The sequence below is a fragment of the Ovis canadensis genome, chromosome X (genome assembly GCF_042477335.2).
Source record: "Ovis canadensis isolate MfBH-ARS-UI-01 breed Bighorn chromosome X, ARS-UI_OviCan_v2, whole genome shotgun sequence".
NCBI classification, from domain to species: Eukaryota; Metazoa; Chordata; class Mammalia; order Artiodactyla; family Bovidae; genus Ovis; species Ovis canadensis.
In genome coordinates, this window is record NC_091727.1 from 3,064,243 (window position 1) to 3,082,185 (window position 17,943).

The window sequence follows — 17,943 nt, forward strand, 5'->3', positions numbered from 1 at the left end:
TACTGCCAGTTGGCCTGTCCTATAAAAAGTGGCACCAATTCATATCCTCTCCAATGTCCTCAGCTTCTCCAGAAGAAGGACCAGGAGAATCATAAGATGAAGGTTCTGTCGCTGACTCTTGTCCTTGTTGCGGTCTGTGTCACTCAGGAAACTCCAGCTGAGCTAGACCCCTGAGAGGTACCCAGAACGAGATGAAGCAGGAGAAGGTCTTGGTACTGTGAGTGTGTGTGTGTGTGTGTGTGTCTGTGTGTGAGTGTGTGAAAGAGTCTTGTTTACATGTACAAACAGATTTTATATGTACCATGGGCAATATCTGTACGTGAGCATAATAGAAAGCTGTCTTTCTGCACTTTGCATTTGTCTTTTATTCTGTTTTTCTGTATGTTAGAAAAAAAAAAAACCCTAACATGTTTTCATTTAGACAGCTATGAAGGCCAAGGTTTTCAGTGGCATTCATTCAGCTCTTTCAAGAAACCTTGAATGCTATGCTTGTGACTGAATATGAATCATTACTTCATTTCATGTTGTTCAGCAAGGTGAGGGGTAGAACTCATCTTCACCTGATAAGATTGAATGTATTTCTTTTTTGAAGTAAATGCAGAAGCAAAGAGTGCGCTGTGTATTGGTACGAAACAACTAAAGAGACTGCCTGATGGTTATGGAAACCATCCTTGTTATATACCAGGAGAACGCTGCACCGTTTACACGGCCGTGGGTAATGAGATGATTGAGGAAGGAGACTCACTGAGGGGATACATACTTCGGCTTCAGTGTATTAACATCTGAGAACAACTCTCCATTACTTTTTATGTCAAGTAAGTACAATCTGCCTAAAATGACAACAAGGAGACTGCTGTCTACCTAGATGGGGTCCTGCCTTCAGTGTGCACTGAAAGGTGTGTGTCATGTCTGTGAAGTTGAGTGTGTGGACACTATTGATGGAAAGGTGTCCTAAAGCGCTGCAGAACAGACCGGGAGGGAATGGTGAGGAAGGGATGTCTTTGTTTTTCAGGCGTTAGGAGACATGCATGTTACTCAACGTAGTTGCAAAGAAAGACAGGTATGTTTATGTCGAAGGATGTGAGTATTCCAGAGTGTCTGATACGTGCATCCTCTCAAGCGCGTTAGTTGCTCTGACTCTTTGTGACTGCGTGGACTGTAGCCCACTAGGATCTTCTGTCCATGGGATTTTCCAGGCAAGAAGACGGAAGAGGGTTGTCATTTCCTACTCCCATTTAATGCACTGACAGGCAAATTCTCTGCAACACTAACTGACCCACATATTTATTTGACCCTTTGTTTGACCGTCATGATCAAATTTGCTTTAACTACAGAAATTCTTTAAATCTTGAAAGTTCTTCATGTATGTATTTAAGGGGTAGAAACTAATCAATTAAAATCTCACAGAAAAGTATGAAAACAGGTAAAATGCCAAAAAGTTTCAAACTAATTTTTGCATAATATGAAAGCAAAAGGAACACCGTTTCAGAGTTCTATCTCTATAGTATAAATTATGGGAAATAATTCTCAAATCCAATACTTAACAGTGTAATCACTTAATATTATCATAATAAGGGATTAAATGTCTAAATATTTTATTTTCACAGGAAAAATGTACAACAGAGTTTTCTAATCTTCACCTGAAGCGCCGTTTATAATTTCCACTGTAGGCATGTAGCCACAGAAACTAAGAATCATTTCAAGTACATATGTCCAACATTTTCTAATATCTTCACTTCTACCCCCTTTATCACCTCTTATACTAGTAAATGACTTTGATTTTTCTATAACTTTTAATATGATTTATTAGAATTTATAGAATTAATTTTTAATCACCACTGTACTTGCAAATTCAGCCACCACTTTCCTGAAGATTGAACAGTTAGCTCTTGTGAGCTGGTATGAGACAGCTGAGTCCCACCACCTACGATAGTTGCTGCAATAAACGACATTGCTATCGTTCACAGACCGTTCAGTCTAGAAGACCGGAAGTCCTTGGTGTCTTAAGAAGAGGGGTGTGTGGAAAAAGCTTTCCTAGTTCACTAGCTGTCTTAGCTCATTCTAGCAACACAGCCTCTAGAAATGTCAGTGAGACAGAGTTTACCATAGGAGGCATGACTGAAGACAGTGTGAGAAGAACAAGACATGTCCAGTTGAAAAGGAAAAAAGTTAATTGTACTGAGGTTTCAATTTTTTTTTTTTTTTTTTTGGTCACAGACGTGTAAAAATTTTTCTGAACTGATTCGTGTATCAGCAACACGTTGGTACTCTATGCTGAAAACTTTGATAGAGTGAAGACCACAAAAGTGACTCGTGCCTCGGTACGTATGTAGCATATTCTATGCAACCTAGTCATATTCATATTATCAGTATTTTTATATTAAGAACAGAGGTGCATACACAGCTTATATTATATTAAGTACACTACAGCAGACATGTGTTCAAGCGAGAGAATTCAGACTTTACATCACATGAGTCAGGGCGGCGGAAATGTTGTCTAATAGGAAACTGAACCAATGTATCCACGGGGGATTCTATAAGATGGCATTTTAAAACATCAGACACACTTATCATGAAGATGCAATGAAATATTCCAAGATGGTCCGTAGGATTCTTGCCAAATATCACATGTTGGGGTTGCCAAATTCTGACACCAAAGTGAACCAAGGTTTAAATTTGAGTTTAACAGATTCACAGGCCCCATCCTTGACCGCGTTCATCTACACCACATATACTCTATTTTTTGTCAAAATCACTTAAAGGATGCGTGACACCTGAATCCAATGCTCTGAAAATAAGCACTGGTTCCTACTGAACTTTCAGAGTCATGTGTTCAGGTATGCTAATCATTATGCATCTGGCCAACCCCACAGAGGTCACTGACAGGTAGCTTTAACCTTTCTGATATTATATCCACATTGGTGGGTGGTGGAGATTGTGTCTGCTCTCTGAGAATGAAAAAGTGTGTATTTTCCCCTCAGTAGCATGTGTAATGGGATTAATGTGCCTGGTGAAAATTCCCAGTCACTTTCCCCCAGTCATTTGAATATTGTTTTCCAGTTGCTAAGTCCTGCCTGATTCATTGCGACTCCGTGGACTCCAGCACACCAGGCTCCTCTGTCCTTCACTGTCTCCCGGAGTTTGCTCAAAATATGTCCATTGACTCGGTGATGCTATCTAACCATCTCATGTGTCTGGGGTTCATGAAACCACAGGAAGAATTACAGTGGTAAAGAATCTGCCTGCAATGCAGGAGACCCCAGGTTGATTCCTGAGTTGGGAAGATCCACTGGAGAAAGGATAGCCTACCCACTCCAGTATTCTTGGCCTTCCCTGGTGGCTGATAGTAAAGAATCCTCCTGCAGTGCAGGAGACCAGGTTCTATCCCAGAGTTGGGAAGATTCCCTTGAGAAGGAAATGGCAAACCACTCCAGTATTCTGGCCTGGAGAATTCCATGGACAGAAGAGCCTGGCCGGCTACAGGCCATGTGGTCACAAAGAGTCAGAAACAACTGAGAAACTTTCAGTTACTAATTAATTAGACAAGTTGCACAGAAAGAGTTAAGAGTTGGGAGGATTTCTGAGTCTCAGGGCCCACCATGACCTTCTCAGGGCCCACCAGGACCTTCTCAGGGCCCACCAGGACCTTTTCTGGCATATCATTAGTGCATACATCTGACTCGGAGATGCTTAAGCTCACAGGTGAATGGTCTGTGGTTCTCTCAGTAGTTGTAACAAGTAGAACGTGAGAAAATGTTAACTGTGTGCACTGTACCCCTATGGACCCCCCATCTGAAGACTTGTATGCACCACAGGCACCGCTGTACTGAATGACCTGGTGAGCAGCGTTTACGTGATGGTGGAGGGCAGTGGTGCTGGTGAGGCTTACTGGACACTACAGGTAGGAGCCAGGTGATACTCTACAACCTATGAAAGATTCTAATGCACACACCTTCTGCCCTGTTTGCTATGAAATCCAGCCGAAGGAGTCAGTTTCACTGCAGAAGAAATTCAGAAGTATGAAGAACCAAACAACGAAAGAGGGATTCCTGAAAAAATGCCGCCAAAATGGGTAACACCCCAGAGGACAACAGGTATCATAAATGAAAACACATCACAAGGACACTCGATTCAAATTTCCTATTCGCACAGCCATCTTTTACCAAGGCTGCTATAAAACAATCCTCTGAGATAGAGGCATGTCAGTGGTCATTTTTTGCCCCTTATCCATTCTCTTTCACAGAAAACTGTCCTAAACAAGAACTGAGAACCTCCGCTGGGTGAGTAGAACAGTGATACATACAATACTGAGTTTTCTTTGTAAGCGAAGACATTTCTTCTGTTGTGTACTGCTTGAAGAATGCGATAGATACACAATGAACTATTACTCAGCTAAGAAAAAGAATAAGTAACTCCATGTCCAGTGACACGGTTGGACAGATGATCATACTAACTGAAGTAAGTCAGAAAGAGAATAGCAAATATCATATGACATCACTTACAGGGGAAACGTAAAATGAGATGCAAATGAACTATTTCTAAAACAGAAACAGACTCACAGACACAGGAGACAAATTTGTCATTACTAAAGAGAAAATTTTGGGGGAGGGGAAAATTAGGAGTTTGAGATTAATAGATATACACTACTATACATAAAATAAATAACAGGACCTACTATATAGGAACTACTATATAACACAGAAATCTACTTGTCTTGTAATAACCTATAAACAAAAAGATTCTAAAAAGGTATATATTTACCTACACAGATGTATAACTGAGGGCTTCCCTGGCGGCTCAAGGGTAAAGAATCTGCTTTCCAATGCAGGAGATGTGAGTTTGATCTCTGGGTCATAAAGATAGCCTGATGGAAGAAATGGCAACACACTCCAATATTTTTCCATGGGAAATCCCACGGACAGAGTAGTCCAGCAGTCTACATTCCACAGGAACACAAGAGACGGATGTGACTTAGTGACCGAACAAGAAGAAACGCACAAATAAATTACATTGCCTGCAATATGTACATTTCAATATAAATTAATTTTTTAAAAAGACTGAGATAACAAAACATGCATCTTACCACGTGACAAAGTCTCGGGCTTCCTTAAGTCTTTGGATTTAAATGTCCAATCACTCACATTGGTCTGCAGTCCACGGTGGGATGCTCTGAGGTCAAAGGAGAAGACCTGGGAAGAAGAGCTGGGAAATATGATGATCCCTGGGGAATCCCACTGTGCATGAAGGACTTTGCAGCCACAACACCTTCATGATGATAAATAAGATTACAGATGATATAAGTGGCACAAGTTACCTGCTATACCATCTCCTACATCCTGGACATGTGCACACGTAACTTAGTGCCTCTCAACATAACACAACTGATGCACAACTGCTCACTGCTAGTTTCACCAGATGGTGATTCTATACAAACCCACAGGGGCATTCACACAGAGGGACTTCTGTGAAATGTCTCTTGTAGGGAAATTTATCCACAGCTCCCATCAGTAACCTCTTCTATTTTCCCTTTCATGCTCTGGCCAATATCATGTTAATCCTAATCAGCTCAACAATGTATTACTTTTTCTCTTGTTTAGAGGAAAAAAAAAAAAAGAATATGAGCAACATAGAAGCACTAATGTGTCCCAATCATCCATATGAATATAACAGACGCTTTCCTTGAAATCATCATTTCTTATCTCCCAGGATATCATGACCCTCAACCCATGGCTTTCCAACAATGAATCTCCTCTGCTCTTGCTGATGTTACTGAATTCTTAAATTATTCAATGAATTGATTGACGTACATATGTGTCAGTAAGGAAATGTGCCATATTTGAAAATGCACAAAACTTGTAAATCCAATCAGGCAGAAAATCAAGTATACAATGAAGGAGGAAATAACTCTGTTTAGGACACACGGTGTGAATCCTGCAAGTGTTACGGTGAAAGAGAGAATAAGCCACATTTGGTAGTTTATTACAAAGTGATGTAAGGTTCCCACCAGATGTCACGTGAGAGATGGGACTAGTCAGTCAGACAGCTTCAAAATAGAATATGTTCTGTCCTGACTGGCACCTGAAAACAACTCAATTATGCAGTTAAGCAGTGTTCATCAGCTGCGGGGTGAAGTGAAGTGAAGTGAAAGTCGCTCGGTCGTGTCCAATTTTTGTGACCCTCATGAACCATACAGTCCGTGGAATTCTCCAGGCCAGAGTACTGGAATGGGTAGCCGTTCCCTTCTCCAGGGGATCGAGCCCAGGTCTCCTGCATTGCAGGCGGATACTTCACCAGCGGAACCATCAGGGAAGCTGCTAGTGGTAAAGATTTAGCAGAATACAGTGTTACATGGCCTTGCAAGGTGGTACAGTGGAAAGGAACCTGCCTGGCAATGTAGGAGACGTAAAAAAATGCAGTTTTGACCCCTAGGTCAGGAAAATCCCCTGGAGGAGGAAATGGCAACCCACTCCAGTATTCCTGCCTGAGAATCTCATGGAAAGAGGAGCCCAGTGGGCTCCAGTGCATGAGGTCGCAAAGAGTCAGATGCCATTTACTGATTGAGCATGGATATGTGTACAGCAAAAAGTGAACAGTATTTACTCAAGAAAGAGCACTGATGGTAGTTAGAAAGAACGGGGTCTGTCGTGTCCAACTTGGGGCGGCTACGTCCAGCTCCACCCCCAGAAGCAGTGGCCTCGTTACTGACGCAGGTCCTGAGTAACCTGAGGTTCTGCATAAATGCGCCTCATCAGGGATGTTTTCAAAATAATATTCATTGATTGGTGCCAACTGAAGGGGAAAAGAAAGGAATATTGTGGGTACCCAAAATGATCGTGCGGCTGACCAGCCAAGAAACTGTGAAAAAATGTCTCAGGGAGATGGGGAAGATGAGGTAGGCCTAGACCACGCTGGAGACATTTGGTAGGTTTCTGGGGATGTGGAAGGCTGTGTCCACTTGAAAAACTAGTGGAGGGGCAGGAAGGACAGACTAGAGCCCTGGTCACCCAGGGCTTACTGTAAGCTACATGCACTTTGAATGCATGTTATACCCATACGAAGCTCTCCAAGGATAAGATCTTAGTGCCTGATCACTTGAACTGTTCAAAGAACATGGAACAATAGTGGTTGACTACTAGCCTATGCCTCCTGCATGGATCACTGCCTCGTGTCATAAAGAATATAACCAATATCATTTCGTATTGACCATCTAACGATGTCCTGTGTGCAGTCGTCTCTTGTGTTGCTGGAAGAGGGTGTTTGCTATGACCAGTGCATTCTCTCTGCTAAATTCTGTTAGCCTTAGCCCTCCTTCATTTTGTACTCTAAAGTCAAACTTGCCTGTTACTCCTGGGATCTCTTGACTGCCTGCTTTAGCATTCCAGTCGCCTATAAGGAAAAGGACATCTTTTTCGATGTTAGTTCTAGATGGTCTTCTAGGTCATTATAAAAGTGTTCGACTTCAGTTTCTTCAGCATTAGCATTTGGGGAGGAGACTTGGATCACTGTGATATCGAATGGTTTGCCTTGGAAACGAACAGAGATCATTCTGTCGTTTTTGAGACTGCATCCAAGTACTGCCTTTTGGACTCTTTTGTTGACTATGAGGGCTACTCCACGTCGTCTAAAGGATTCTCGCCCACAGTAGTAGATATAAGGGTCACCTGAATTAAATTCACCCAATCCAGTCCCTCTTGTTCACTTATCTCTAGATTGTTGATGTTCAGTCTTGCCATATTCTGTCTGACCACTTCTCATTTACCTTGACTCACGGATCTAACATTCCAGGTTCCTATGCAATATTGTTCTTCACAACATCAGCCTTTACTTCCATCACCAGACACATCCACAACTGACCGTTGTCTTCGCTTTGGCTACACCTGTTCATTCTTCCTGGAAATGTTTCTCCACTCGTCTCCAGCAGCATATCAGGCACCTACTGGCCCCGGAAGATCAGTGATCATTGTCACATCTTTTTGCCTTTTCATACTGTTCATGGGGTCCCCGAGGCAAGAATACTGAAGTGGTTTGCCATTTGCCATTCCCTTCTCCAGACGTGTGTGGCAAATGGCTATGCATAACTTAGTGAAGGCATGAGCAATTTCGTGTAGGGCCACCCAAGAAAGACGTGTCATCCCAGAGAGTGCTGTCCGAATGTGATCACTGGGGCAGGCAGTGGCAAACCACTCCAGGATTCCTACAGTGAGTACTGCATGAACTGTATAAAAAGGCAAAAAGTTATGACGCTGAAAGATGAGCTCCACCCCCACCACGTCAGAAGGTCTCCATTATTGCTACTGGGAAGAGTGGAGGACCCCTACTAATAATCCCAGAAAGAATGAAGGTATGCTCACTTATTCCAAATGAAAGGCAATGCCAAACAATGCCAAAGAATGCTCAAACTACCGCACAACTGCATTCATCTCACATGCTAGTAAAGTAATGCCCAAAATCCTCCAAGCCAGGCTTCAGTGATACGTGAACCGTGAACTTCCAGATGTTCAAGCTGGTTTTAGAAAAGGCAGAGGAACCAGAGATCAAATTGCCAACATTCACGGGATCATTGAAAAAGCAAGAGAGTTCCAGAAAAACATCTATTTCTGCTTGATTGACTATGCCAAAGGCTTTGACTGTGTGGATCACAATAAACTGTGGAAAATTCTAATAGAAATGGGAATACCAGACCACCAGACCTGGCTCTTGAGAAACCTGTATGCAGGTCAGGAAGCAAAAGTTACAACTGGACATGGAACAATAGACTGGTTTCAAATAGGAAAAGGAGTATGTCAAGGCTGTATATTGTCACCCTGCTTATTTTACTTATATGCAGAGTACATCATAAGAAACGCTGGGCTGGAAGAAGCACAAGCTGAAATTAAGATTGCCAGGAGAAATATCAATAACCTCAGATATGCAGATGACACCACCCTTATGGCAGAAAGTTAAGAGGAACCAGAGACTCTTGATGAAAGTGAAAGAAGAGAGTGAAAAAGTTGGCTTAAAGCTCAACATTCAGAAAACGAAGATCATGGCATCTGGTCCCATCATTTCATGGGAAATAGATGGGGAAACAGTAGAAACAGTGTCAGACTTTATTTTTTGGGGCTCCAAAATCACCGCAGATGTTGACGGCAGCCATGAAATTAAAAAACATTTACTCCTTGGAAGGAAAGTTATGACCAACCTAGACAGCATATTGAAAAGGAGAGATATTACCTTGCCAACAATGGTATGTCTAGTTAAGGCTATGGTTTTCCCAGTGGTCATGTATAGAGAGTTGGACTGTGAAGAAAGCTGAGTGCTGAAGAATTGATGCTTTTGAACTGTGGTGTTGAAGAAGACTCTTGAGTGTCCCTTGGACTGCAAGGAGATCCAACCAGTCCATTCTAAAGGAGATCAGCCCTGGGTGTTCTTTGGAAGGACTGATGCTAAAGCTGAAACTCCAGTACTTTGGCCACCTCATGAGAAGAGTAGATTCATTGGAAAAGACTCTGATGCTGGGAGGGATTGGGGGCAGGAGGAGAAGGGGACGACAGAGGATGAGATGGCTGGATGGCATCACCAACTATAACCTATAAAAGATTCTAACGCACACCCCTTCTGCCCTGTTTGCTGTGAAATCCAGTGAAAGGAGACAGCTTCACTCAAGAAGAACTTCAGAAGTATCAGGAACTGAACAGTGAAAGGGGGACTCCAAATGGAAATATAGAATATGCCATTGAAACAGGTAAAGCCCCAGAGGACAGCAGGTACCCAAAATGAAAATACATCTCTAGGACATTCAAGTCAAATTTCCTATTGACAGAGACATGTTTTATAAAAGCTGTTCTGAAATAATCCTTTGAAATAGAGACATGTCAATGGTAATTTCCCCCCTTATTCATTCTCTTTCATAGACAATTGTCCTCCATAAGAAAAGAGAACATCAGTTGGGTGAGTAGACATGTGACACCAACAACACTGAGCTTTTTTTCACTATGTTCACACTTTTTTTGGGGGGTGGGGTGGGGTGGGGTAGGGTTGTACTGCTTTAAGAATGGTATATGTATACAGTGGAATATTACCTGGCCACGAAGAAAAATGACATAATGCCATTTGCAACAACATGGATGGATCTAGAAATGATCTTACTATGTGAAGGAAGTCAGAAAAAGAAAGGCAAATATCATATGGTATCACTTCCACATGGAATCTAAAATAACCATACATAAAACAGAAACAGACTCTCAAACACAGGCAAAATTAATAGTTACCAAGGGGAAGTAGCAAGGGATAAACTGGGAGTTTGAGATGAACAGATAGACACGAAAGTAAATGACAAAGACCTACTGGAGAGCAGAGAGAACTATGCTCAATGTCTTGAAATGACTCACAAGAACAAGAATGTACAACGGCATACATTTACCTACATTTTCTCATTTACTGAGGGCTTTCCAGGTGACTCAGAGGTCAAGAATCTTCCTTCCAATGCAGGAGACACAGGAGAGGTGAGTTCTATCCCTGAAAAGGGGAAGATCCCATGGAGCAGGGAATGGTAAACCACACCAGTATTCTTGCCCCGGAAATCCAAAAGACAGAGGAGTCTGGCAAGCTGCAGTCGATAGGGCGCAAAAAGTGGGACACAATTTAGTGACTAAATAACAACAACAAAGGTATAAATAAATCACGCTGCTGTACGGCAGAAAGTAACACAGTATTGCAAACCAAGGACTTTCCAATTAAAATTAACTTACAGAAAAAGAATAGGATAACAAAGAAGTCTACCTTGCCAGGTGGCAACAACTCCGGGCTTCCTTAGTATTTGGATTAAATATCTAAACACTCACACCAGTCTAGACTCCACGGTGAGATGCTCTGAGGACAGAGGAGGAGGCGGTGTGAAGCCCCGAGCTGTGAGATGTGATGACACCCCAGTGAATCCCACTGGGAACGAAGGACCTTGCAGCCGCAACACATCCGTGATGATAAAGGAGACGACGTAAGCCGCACAGGTGACACAGGATATCATCTCCTACATCTCAGGCCTCTGAATATGTAACCAGGCGACTCTCAGCAGACGAGCTGATGCAGGACCGCTCACCGCTAATTTCACCAGGTGGTAACGCTATGCAAGCCCACAGGGACACACAGAGGGACTTCTGTGAAAAGGGTCTTGTAGGATAATCCCTCACGGCCCCACTCACAGAAGGACTTCTGTGAAAGGTGCAGGGAAAATTCTCCCCTGGGTCCACCATCCACTGCTTCTCTCTTCTCCTTTCTGCTATCACCAACATCATGTTCATCCTAATCAGCTCAACAAGTGCTACTTTTTTTTTTTTCATTTTTAAAGAAATAAACGAAATAAGCATATGAGCAGCACCGAAGCACTAATGTGTCCCAATCATCCAGATGAAGATAATAGACCTTTTCCTTGACATCATCATTTCTTCTCTCCCAGGAAATCAAGAATCTGAACCCACAGCTTTCCAACTATGAGTGTCTCTGCTCTTGCTGATGTTACTGGATTCTTAAACTGATCAATAAATTGATTAAAGCACAAATGTGTAGTGAACAAAGGTGCTACATTTTCAAATGCACAAAACATGTAATTTCAACTATGCAGCAAATCGAGTGTTCAAGGAAAGGGGAAATAACTCTGCTTAGGACGCATGGTGTGAATCATGCAAGTGTCCTTCAAAGAAAAGTGAATATACCACCGATGGTAGTTGTATATGGCAGTATAAGATTCCAACCAGATGTCACATGAGAGACGGGATTGGTTAGTCAAGACAACTACAAACAGAATCTGAGTTGTTCAGTGTGGCCCCTGAAAACAGCACAACTATGGGGTTAAGCAGCATTCATCCGCTGTGGGGCTGCAGGGGTGGAAAGGATTCTGCATGCAGTCTTACATGGGCTACCTGGGGGTGCAGTGGTAAAGAAAATATACCTACAAATGCAAGAGCTGCAGGAGACACAGGTTAATCCCGAGGTCAAGAAGGGCCCTGGAGGAGGAAATGGCAGTGTTCTTGCCTGGAGAATCCTATGGACAGAGGAGCCTGGTGGGCTACAGTTCATGGGGTCGGGATCGCAAGATCAGACACGATTTATCAACCAAGCACACACACACACACACATACAACAAAAGTGAACAGTGTTTACTAAAGAAAGAGCACTGATGGTGTTTACAAAGCATGGGGTCTGTGGTGTCCGACTAAGGGGGCTATTCTCCAGCTCAAACCCCAGAAGCAGAGGCCTCGCTGCAGGTGCAGAGTTACCTAAAGTTCTGCGTAAAAGTTCCTCATCAGACATTTTTCAAAGCAATACTCACTGAATGGTACCAATTGATTTGAAAAAAGGAAAATATTTGGCATCATGTAGGTCTTGCCCCTCGAACAGACAAGAGACCAGGAAAAATGTATAAGGGGGATGGGAAAGGTTAGGCAGTCCTAGACCACTCTGGAGACCTCTGGTAGGCTCCTGAGGACATGGAAGGCTGCGTGCAGCTGAAAGGCTGTGGAGTGAAAGGGAAGACAAAACAGGGCACTGGGCACGTTCCCTGCCAGGGCTCATTGTAAGCTGCACGCACCTTGAATGCACATTACAACCACACACGGCTCTCCAAGGTCAAGATATTGGTGTCCTTTGACTCAAGTTGTTGACAGAATACAGAAAAATGTTGGTTGATGTCTATGCTATACTCCCTTCATGGATGACTGCCTTGTGTGCTAAAGGGGCTTGCATGCCTCAGTGAAGCTATGAGCCATTTCGTGTAGGGCCACCAATGACAAACGTGTCACTGTGAAGAGCTCTGACAGAACATGATATATTGTAGGAGGAGAGTGTCAAACCACTCCAGTATTCTTGCTGTGAGATCCCCATGAGCTGCGTCAAATGGCAAAGAGATATGACACTGAACGTGAGTCCCCCAGGTTGGAAGGTGTCCAGTGTCACTACTGGGAAGGTGTGGAGGACAACTGCTAATAGCCCGAGAAAGAAGGAAGCTATGCTCACTTAGGTCTCACCCGAGCAAGGCAGCCTAAAACAAGAAGCAAAACTAAGAAACAGGAAAAAAGCAACTGAGCAGAGGGACTTTGCTAGGGGCCCAGTGGTTCAGAATCCACCTGCCAATGCAGGGAACACAGATTGAATTCCTCATCTGGGAAGATTCCACATGCTGTACAACAAGCAAGCCCATGCACTCCATCAGCTGTGCTTGAGGTAAAGAGCCCGGAAGAGAGAACCGTCACCACGAGTCACACCACTACAAGAGCTTAAAACTTCTAAGAGAAAAAGCTGCAGTTTGAATAATGAAAGCAACATTACGAACCAGGCAGGACATACGAACCATTAAAAAAAATTTTGGTTAAACTTTTTTTTTCATCTTTATTTTCACTTTATTTTGCTTTACAATACTGTATCGGTTTTGCCATACATTGAAATGTTGAAAGAGACATGTGTACCCCAATGTTCATCGCAGCACTGTTTAGAATAGCCAGGACATGGAAACAACCTAGATGTCCATCAGCAGATGAATGGATAAGAAAACTGTGGTACATATACACAATGGAGTATTACTCAGCCGTTAAAAAGAATTCATTTGAATCAGTTCTAATGAGGTGGATGAAACTGGAGCCTATTATACAGAGTGGTTAAAAAATTATTTTCAAGGATCTTTATCCAGTTGACGATATATCAAATCCTGGGGAATAGGGATATATGACAAGTGGACTGCGTTTAACCAATGTGGATGTACAAACACTGAGAAGTTTGCAGGCGGTTAAGGAGTAGTAAGGAAGAGTGAAAAATAAATGACATGGCTGATTGACATAAGAAACAAGAGAACTAACACATCTGTCTCCTCACATAGCTACCCCATGTACGTGTGTGTGTGTATATGAGATTAAAAACACTTAAATTTCTGCTCTAAGTGATTGACATGTGTGTGTGAAGTACTATTCAGTTCAGTTCCATAGTCAAAATGCTGTTCATTACATCTTTCTTTAAGCCATAGGAGGTCTTCAGGTAATTACCACTGAACAGAAAAATGCATACAAAAAGAGAAAAAAAAAAAAACCAGTAGAACTTCAGTCAATTAAAGCCTTATGTTTTAATGTGATATCGGCATATGTTGAGGACTCTGTGGCCAGCATTTACCCAGTGATTGTTTATTTTGGCTCCAAAATGTAACAAAACTAATGTCTTGCTATTTTACACATCCTTTGTGAAAATCAACAGAATATATAATATTCTAATGATCCATAAATGGATGAGAAATTCTATTTCCACAAGCTTCTGAACCATGAACACTTTGTTTAGGACACAAACTTGTTGAAGGCTAGTCATATGATCTTCATGTTCCAACTATCTTTAGCCTTGCCAAAAATGAAGGCACCAAGAATGGGGAAACACAAACCAACACACACACACATCTGCTCTTGTGGAAGGGACAGGAATATACAAGTAGATTTTGGATATACTTACAAACTGTGGTGTTGGAGAAGACTCTTGAGAGTCCCTTGGACTGCAAGGAGATCCAACCAGTCCATCCTAATGGAGATCAGTTCTGGGTGTTCATTGGAAGGACTGATGCTGAAGCTGAAACTCCAATGCTTTGGCCACCTCATGCGAAGAGCTGACTCATTTAAAAAGACCCTGATGCTGGGAAAGATTGATGGCAGGCTGAGAAGGGGATGACAGAGGATGAGATGGCTGGATGGCATCACCGACTCAATGGACCTGGAGTTTGGGTGGACTCCAGGAGTTGGTGGTGGACAGGGAGACCTGGCGTGCTGTGGTTCATGGGGTCACAAAGAGTCGGACATGACTGAGCGCCTGAACTGAGCTGAATACCTACAAAAGATATTCAGTAGAAAATAATAATCATATAGAGAAGACTTTTGGAGAAATTGTGAATTCATATGCCAAATAGAAAAAAAACAAAAATACAAGCTTCGACCCCCTCATTGCTCCTTGTTTTACAACCGACACAGAGAGACTCATAGACCTGTATGTAAGACCAAAAGCAAGAAAGACTCTAGAGGCAAAACACAGGCAGATATTCTGTGACCAACATTAGGTGGTTACTGATTAGAATATATGCCAACCAGGATCCCACACTGGGAACAGTACGCTAGTAACTAAGCCTCAGTCAAAATATTTACATCTCTGAGAGACACCCTTAAGAAAGCCCAAGAGAAGCCAGCAAGTGGGGAAAAATATTGGCACATCTATATCTGAAAAGGGACTCAATCCAGACTATATTAAAAACCTAAAAATTTAAAAAAAAACATAATTCACTCAGGAATGAACAGATGATTTGCAGGGATACTTAACAGAGAAAATAGACACACGGCAATCCCACCACTTTATTCATTCAGGAAATGAAAGTTACTACTGTAACTGGATACAGTCACACCCTTATTATAATCTCTGAAATGAAAACAACTGACCATATTGAGTCCTGGCAAGGATGGAGCAATGGAAAGTCTCATCTCCTGTTGGCAGAAGTTGAAAATCAGAAGGCATTGAGATCGAGCAGTTTCACATCCAAGTCTCTACCCACAAGACAACACGGTCAGTTCCTTACAAAGACTTGTCTATGAACACGTATCCATCAACACTGGAATGGATACAAATGGGACATATCCTGACAATAGTTTGCAGGGGCAATGGTAATGGAGTCTATAAAAATATATAGATGTTTATTCAAATAAATATGCTGAGGGAAAGAAGTCGGAAACACGCACTCAGGAGGAGTGGAATAAGGCACACAGTACTATGTATAAAATGAATAATGGACAAAGATTGAAAAATAAAGATTGTACAGCAAAGGAGGGGAAAGCCAATATTTTTATAACTTCAAAAGGAGAAATACAATTATGAGTACCTATACGGTATACCTGTAACAACAACAACAAAAAAATTGTACATCAACTATGCCACAATTTCAACATAAAAAAACAGAGACCCCTAGGAGGAATTCCCTGAAAACTGATTCCTGGTAGAGATACTACATATTTATCTTCTTAAACAGGACAGTACCATCTTTAGTTTTAGAAAATAAACTTAAAGAGACCTCTTCAGTGTGAAAGGAATAACACAGTTCAGTTCAGTTCAGTTGCTCAGTCATGTCCGACTCTTTGTGACCCCATGAATCGCAGCACGCCAGGCCTCCCTGTCCATCACCAACTCCCGGAGTTCACTCAGATTCACATCCATTGAGTCGGTGATGCCATCCAGCCATCTCATCCTCTGTCGTCCCCTTCTCCTCCTGCCCCCAATCCCTCCCAGCATCAGGGTCTTTTCCAATGAGTCAACTCTTCACATGAGGTGGCCAAAAAAATAAAGTCTGACACTGTTTCCACTGTTTCTCCATCTATTTCCCATGAAGTGATGGGACCGGATGCCATTATCTTAGTTTTCTGAATGTTGAGCTTTAAGCCAACGGTTTCACTCTCCTCTTTCACCTTCATCAAGAGGCTCCTTAGTGCTTCTTCACTTTCTGCCATAAGGGTGGTGTCATCTGCATATCTGAGGTTATTAATATTGCTCCCGGCAATCTTGATTCCAGCTTGTGCTTCTTCCAGCCCAGCGTTTCTCATGATGTACTCTGCATATAAGTTAATTAAGCAGGGTGACAATATACAGCCTTGGCATACTCCTTTTCCTATTTGGAACCAGTCTGTTGTTCCATGTCCAGTTCTAACTGTTGCTTCCTGACCTGCATATAGGTTTCTCAAGAGGCAGGTTAGGTGGTCTGCTATTCCCATCTCTTTCAGAATTTTCCACAGTTTCTTGGATCCACAAAGTCAAAGGCTTTGGCATAGTCAATAAAGCAGAAATAGATGTTTTTCTGGAACTCTCTTGCTTTTTTGATGATCTAACAGATGTTGGTAATTTGATCTCTGGTTCCTCTGCCTTCTCTAAAACTAGCTTGAACATCTGAAATTCCATGGTTCGTGTATTGCTGAATCCTGACTTGGAGAATTTTAAGCATTACTTTACTAGCGTGTGAGATGAGTTCAATTGTGGAGTAGTTAGAGCATTCTTTGGCACTGCCTCTCTTTGGGATTGGAATGAAAACTGACCTTTTCCAATCTTGTGCTTAATAAGATTCAATGTACTTCTCATCTGTGGTAAATGCAGAACCAAGACAGTGCTGTGTATTGGTGGCGAACCAGAAAAGAGATTGACTGATGTTAACAGACACCTTCCTTGTTAGGTTACAGGACAGTGGCACACCATTTACGCAGCTGCAGATAACAAGGAGAAGATTATGAAAGGGGGCCCGCTGAGGTGTTACTACCATCAGATTGAATGTATCAACGACTGCAAATACCCCTCCCTTACATTTTACGCCAAGTAAGCACAATCTGACCCAGCTGAAAACAAGCAGTCTGTTGATTTCTGACATGGGGTCCCGTCTCCAATGTGCAGTGAGAGGTGTGAGTCATGGCTGTGAAGTTGGGTGTGTGAACTCTATTCACGGAAGGGTGTCCTCAAGCCCTGGGAAATGAACAGTCAGAAGGAATGTCTTGTCTGTTTGGTTTTCAGGGATGACGGGGGATGCCAGTTATTCACAGAAGTGATAAAGAGACAAGAAGGAGATGTTTACGTCATAGAGTGTGAGTGTTTGAGCTTTTCAGAAGAGATGTCTTCCAGAAAACCATGGAACATGTTTAGATGGATAGTCTCTGTTTCATCCAAGACAACTAGATGTCTGGATGGGTGAACTATTTCCTGTACTCATTACCAATGCAACCTTGGAAAAGCCATTTAACTTTTCAGCAATCAATTCTGTCCCACAACACCAGGATGAGGTGCAAGGTTGGAATGTGGCCACTGATGGCCTCTGAGAAAAAGCTCCAGAACACTGACTCCTCATGTTCCTTGGGCATGGAGAAGTGTGATAACCTACTTAGGACTGTAACAACTCTCTCAAAATTTATTTGTTTCATTTGACCT

At 42.4% G+C, this 17,943-nt stretch overlaps 1 protein-coding gene across 1 annotated transcript in view; it reads left to right on the plus strand.

The window, feature by feature from the left end:
• The window catches only part of LOC138930124 (allergen Bos d 2-like), a 62,684-nt gene that overhangs the window by 41,497 nt on the left and 3,244 nt on the right, over positions 1-17,943 (plus strand). The window contains exons 2-3 of the mRNA XM_070289690.1: positions 17,201-17,340; positions 17,533-17,603. Of these exons, the coding sequence (XP_070145791.1) occupies positions 17,201-17,340; positions 17,533-17,603 (211 nt within the window). The remainder of the gene's footprint in view (positions 1-17,200; positions 17,341-17,532; positions 17,604-17,943) is intronic.